Source organism: Atractosteus spatula, chromosome 2, assembly GCF_055471065.1.
Source record: "Atractosteus spatula isolate fAtrSpa1 chromosome 2, fAtrSpa1.hap1, whole genome shotgun sequence".
Lineage (NCBI taxonomy): Eukaryota > Metazoa > Chordata > Actinopteri > Semionotiformes > Lepisosteidae > Atractosteus > Atractosteus spatula.
Genome location: NC_142707.1, coordinates 73,608,676 through 73,614,439, shown reverse-complemented (window position 1 = coordinate 73,614,439; position 5,764 = coordinate 73,608,676). Strand labels below are relative to the sequence as shown.

The window sequence follows — 5,764 nt, the reverse complement described above, 5'->3', positions numbered from 1 at the left end:
CTCAGAATTGTATAAAAGAGTTACAGGAGCCACATGTCTCCCTTTTGCTATTGAAATGTAGGTAGATTTGACGGAGTCAACTTCAGATGGAAGCTAATTAAAAAATGAACAGGTTACACATAGTTATACTGAACAATGTAAACTGTGAGCAGTTGATTTCTTCATCATTCTGTCATCACTCTTCTTACACAAAATGATAAAGAAGTAAATGGACATACATGTAAATACATGTAAGCATTTTAAAAATCAAGGTGTAGAAAGAAACACTATTGCAAAAAAGCAGATATATACAGACATACAATAGACTGTTTTTAATTCTTGCCGTTTTTCTTATACATTCCATTTGTGAATAGTGATTAAAAATGAAAAATCTATCAATGTAAAACTTGCTGCAGTTCATATTGGATGTAAAATTTACCGGCTTTCTGAAAGCAAGTCACTCAGACAGAACACTGAATCACATGTCCTTAATGATAATATTTCTTTCACTGACTTCTGAACCTAGGTATAAAACAAGGCATGAATAACTGCATTCAAGGCAGTGTCAAATTATGATAGAATAATCAAAGAATAAATTACTTTAAGAAACTAATGCTTTTTACAACAATATTAGCAATATTCTGTAATATGGCATCCAACAGAGAAAGTATAAGGACATTACAATTCTTAAAGTTCTGTCTGCTGTTTGGATCTGTTTCTGTTGCTTCCTTCCCTATAAGACAGTTGTTCAGTAACAATAGATCACATGGACATGCTTGGTGGGAAAAAAATCCATGTTGAGAACTATCATAACAGAACAAAACACAGTAAAATAAATTAACTTCAAGAATCACCCAGAATACACTAATTTCATTTGCAAATGTATTGTTTTTAAAAATGTTATTACAAATAACAACAATCAATAAATAAAGTACAGAAAATAGTTATGTATAACTATTATACATACTGTATGTATGTGACATAATGGTTATTTTTTAGAATAAGTAGAGAAAGAAACATTACAAATGGAAGGAGGCAACTTGGTCCATCAAGACTTTATGCTAGTTAACAAAATTCACCCATTTCTTAAAATAAGCCAGGGTATGAGCTTTAACAATACAGTGGTGTGAAAAAGTGTTTGCCTCCTTCCTGATTTCCTATTTTTTTGCATGTTTGTCACACTGAAATGTTTCAGATCAAACAAATTGACATATTAGACAAAGATAACACAAGTAAACATAAAACGCAGTTTTTAAATGAAGGTTTTTATTATTAAGGGAAAAAAAAAATCCAAACCTACATAGCCCCGTGTGAAAAAGTGATTGCCCCCTAAACCTAATAACTGGTTGGGCCACCCTTAGCAGCAACAACTGTAATCAAGCGTTTGCGATAACTGGCAATGAGTCTTTTACAGCGCTGTGGAGGAATTTTGGCCCACTCATCTTTTCAGAATTGTTCTAATTCAGCCACATTGGAGGGTTTTCGAGCCTTAACCGCTTTTTTAAGGTCATGCCACAACATCTCAATCGGATTCAGGTCAGGACTTTGACTAGGCCACTCCAAAGTCTTCATTTTGTTTTTCTTAAGCCATTCAGAGGTGGACTTGCTGGTGTGTTTTGGATCATTGTCCTGCTGCAGAACCCAAGTGCACTTCAGCTTGAGGTCACGAACAGATGGCCGGACATTCTCCTTCAGGATTTTTTGGTAGACAGCAGAATTCATGGTTCCATTTACCACAGCAAGTCTTCCAGGTCCTGAAGCAGCAAAACAGCCCTAGACCATCACACTACCACCACCATATTTTACTGTTGGTATGATGTTCCTTTTCTGAAATGCTGTGTTATTTTTACGCCAGATGTAATGGGACATACATCTTCCAAAAAGTTCAACTTTTGTCTCGTCAGTCCACAGAGTATTTTCCCAAAAGTCTTGGGGATCATCAAGATGTTTTCTGGCAAAACTGAGACGAACCTTTATGTTCTTTTTGCTCAGCAGTGGTTTTCGTCTTGGAACTCTGCCATGCAGGCCATTTTTGCCCAGTCTCTTTCTTATGGTGGAGTCATGAACACTGACCTTAACTGAGGCAAATGAAGCCTGCAGTTCTTTGGATGTTGTTGTGGGGTTTTTTGTGACCTCTTGGATGAGTCATCGCTGCTCTCTTGGGGTAATTTTGGTCGGCCGGCCACTCCTGGGAAGGTTCACCACTGTTCCATGTTTTCGCCATTTGTGGATAATGGCTCTCACTGTGGTTCGCTGGAGTCCCAAAGCTTTAGAAATGGCTTTATAACCTTTTCCAGACTGATGAATCTCAATTACTCTGTTTCTCATTTGTCCCTGAATTTGTTTGGATCGCAACATGATGTCTAGCTTTTGAGGATCTGTTGGTCTACTTCACTTTGTCAGGCAGGTCCTATTTAAGTGATTTTTTGATTGAGAACAGGTGTGGCAGTAATCAGGCCTGGGTGTGGCTAGAGAAATTGAACTCAGCTTTCCAAAGATGTGATAAACCACAGTTGATTTATGTTTTAACAGGGGGGGCAATCACTTTTTCACACAGGGCCATGTAGGTTTGGATTTTTTTCCCTTAATAATAAAAACCTTCATTTAAAAACTGCATTTTGTGTTTACTTGTGTTATCTTTGTCTAATTTTTCAATTTGTTTGATGATCTGAAACATTTCAGTGTGACAAACATGCAAAAAAATAAGAAATCAGGAAGGGGGCAAACACTTTTTCACACCACTGTATGTATGGTTAGCTCATTCAAATCTGCCAAACCCTTTGCGTAAGGAAGGACCTCCCATTTTTGGATTTAAATGGATTTTTATGCAGTGTTCTCTCATTAGTGTTTCATTGCTGATTCTGAAAGGTTCATTGCATTAAATGTGTCAATGCATTTGAGCATTGTGAATAATTGTATCAGGTCCCATTTTAGTCTTTTTATTCCAGACTAAAGACCACAGATTCTTCTCCAGATTCTTTTCCAGACTAGTTGTTCAGTATATTCAGCCTCTCAGTACTGGATATTCACTTAAGCTTCAGAAAGTTGTTCAGTAACATAATTCATCACATGGACATGCTTGTGGACAAACACACAAGGTTTATTCGCATTCTTTATATTTATTTACAAGCTGGTACCTGAGCCCAGCTTTTAACAGAACAGCAAAACAGAACTCAAGCCTACAAATGTAAAGCAACAATGCAAAATGTAAAAAGGGGAAGCCTGTATCAAATTCATGCCCTATGGAGGAATAAATGATTTACTAAACATTTGCTAAAAAATGGAAACCTAATAGCACATCCCAGTACAACTGAGGTTTCTTTAACCTGATGGATCACAAGTAGGAAATACATATTTCATCAATTAAGAAAATAGTTCCTTAGCTAAACCTGAAAAATGGTCACTAACGGTACAGTATATTTTTTTCTTCTCTCCTATATTATTAGTTCCTTTTCTTTTTTACATTGTATTGTAGTAGGGAATATGACACCCAAGAAAATCTTATTTATTTACTGCAGATTTTGTAGAAACAATTTAAGTTGCCTTCACTCTGCAAGCAAAGACTGCTGACCAGCAAATTATCTCCATACCAATCAATTTTACAACACATTGGTTACTGCAGCATGATGGGTTACTGTGGTTTAAGCAGTTCAAGTAGGTACCTGCGTCAGCATGCGTAGGCTGCAAAGGAGCAAGTAAAGGTTTATTCCATGCTGAAAAGAGAAGAAAGGAAACACAACATTTTGGGTGTGGAGCCTACTTCAGGTGTGAGACTAAACCTACTTTGACTCTAACTTTAGATTGCATGCTAAAAAGTGAAAGAAAGAAGAATAGTGAAATAATGAACCATTACTCCACAAATGAACAATTTGGAATGTATTTTAATCATGAATAATTGGCATTAATAAGTATAAAGTAATATAACAAATGTTAAATTTTATGCTGTATGTAAAATTTAATGATTTCCTGGAAACAAAGTAATAAGTGTGGTTGCTGGATCACATATCCTAAATGTTAATATTTCTTTTGCAGATTCCTGAAACCAGGGGTAAAAGAAGGCATACAAAATGGGATTCAGAGCAGAGTTAAAATTAACTAGAAAAAACAGAGAATTCATTACTATAGATGATGAAGAAAAATGTATGTTTCCGACAACCAGGCTGAAAAGATAATATGGTATCCAACACAGAAGGTATACGCCCATTATAATTCCTAAAGTTTTGGCTGCTTTTCTTTCCGATCTTTTAGAAATTTTACTATTGCTTCCATCTCTACAGTAATGTTGTCCAGTAACTGAACTGATCACTTGTGCATGCCTTTTGGCAACAATAAATATTTTTATATACAAAACTATCATAACAGAGCAAGGTAAAATAAAACTGATCAACATGTCAATTATGACCCAAGGTACACTCATTTCAAATAAACAATCTCCAAGACAGGTATTTAGGTTTTCAGACCTTTTAAAATTTATACTAAACACTAAAGCCACATAAAATATAGAGAAGGACCACATGACTATTATAGATATGCACACAATACTAACTGTTATTTTACTAGAATAACGTAATGGGTGACACACGGCAAGATATCGATCAATACTTATAAATACAACATTGCTAAGAGAAACAACTGTAAGAATGCAAAGAACTGAGTAAAAAATAATACAAAATGTTCTCCCAAAATACCAACAAGTTTCTATATATCTAACCATTACGAATGGCATCACAAAAAGCCCGATTAGAAAGTCTGCCACAGCCAGAGAGAGCAGGAGGAAGTTAGTTGGTGTGTGGAGCTGCTTGAAGTGAGAGATAGAAATGATCACCATCAGGTTTCCAAACACTGTCAGCATCACCACTGATATAAAGAAAACATACAGGATTACATAAACAACTGTTGATCGGGTTTCTTTTGGGCAAGATGCATTGTCAGATGAAAAACAATACTGCACTATTTGATGTTCTCCTATTTCATTTAATTCCATTACCAGAGAATAAATGAAAATGTCCATTCAAAAAATGCCAGCAAGGAATTCAGCATCTTTCCTTCTCTCCTGCCACAGAATAGTCCTACTGGTCTTTGCTGCTGCTCAGTTTATAAAGAATTTCTAGTAGCTCCTCCTGCTTATGCTGTGTGAGTCTGTTTATGTGTGGGGAGGAGTTGCTGATGCTGGGAAGAGCCTAGAGATCTAAATAGAGCAACACTGTCCTGCTATTAGATATTATGTTGAGGTTAGTGACTACTGTATATACCCGTTACTAAAACTTCAATGTTAAAATTACCTGAATTTGAAAAAAAAAATAATTTGAAAGTGCATGAATTGGTTACTGTTACTTTACCTTCAGCAATCTATTACAATTCAAATTAAAAACCAATGAATGTGTACTATAAATGTTACATAGGAAATACCACTTGTACACAGTACAATGCATTTGTGTTTAATTAGGGATTCACAAAGTTGACACTTTACAATTTTTGTTTACTATTCAGCTAACAGGGTAAAAAGTTGTTTTAAATTAAATGAATCAATACATTAAATTAATAATACTAAATTAATACATTTAGTTTTGATATAGTTGACTTAAGGGAAGAGAGTCATACTATGCAATTGAAATTCTCAGCATCCCTCAATAAAATAAAGCAGAACGTTACTGCACAGGTAATGCCACTGGGTTTGGAATGATGCTGGAAGAAATGTCTGATAATCTGTATTTGTACGTGTCTAAGTAATGATTGCTTGCTCATTATTTAAGCAATGGTCAGTATATTGCCCTTTTCCAAATCA

At 35.3% G+C, this 5,764-nt stretch overlaps 1 protein-coding gene across 1 annotated transcript; it reads right to left on the bottom strand.

Moving 5' to 3' along the window:
• Window positions 1-3,934: 3,934 nt before the first annotated feature.
• On the bottom strand, window positions 3,935-4,963 carry LOC148840243 (trace amine-associated receptor 13c-like). The gene has a single exon (XM_088936873.1). The coding sequence runs from the start codon at window positions 4,961-4,963 to the stop codon at window positions 3,935-3,937; it is 1,029 nt and encodes a 342-aa protein (XP_088792999.1).
• Between the last annotated feature and the right edge of the window lie 801 nt (window positions 4,964-5,764).

Excerpts from the sequence above, each read along its gene's own strand:
- LOC148840243 (XM_088936873.1), bottom strand. The coding sequence starts at position 4,963 with ATGGAATTAAATGAAATAGGAGAACATCAAATAGTGCAGTATTGTTTT.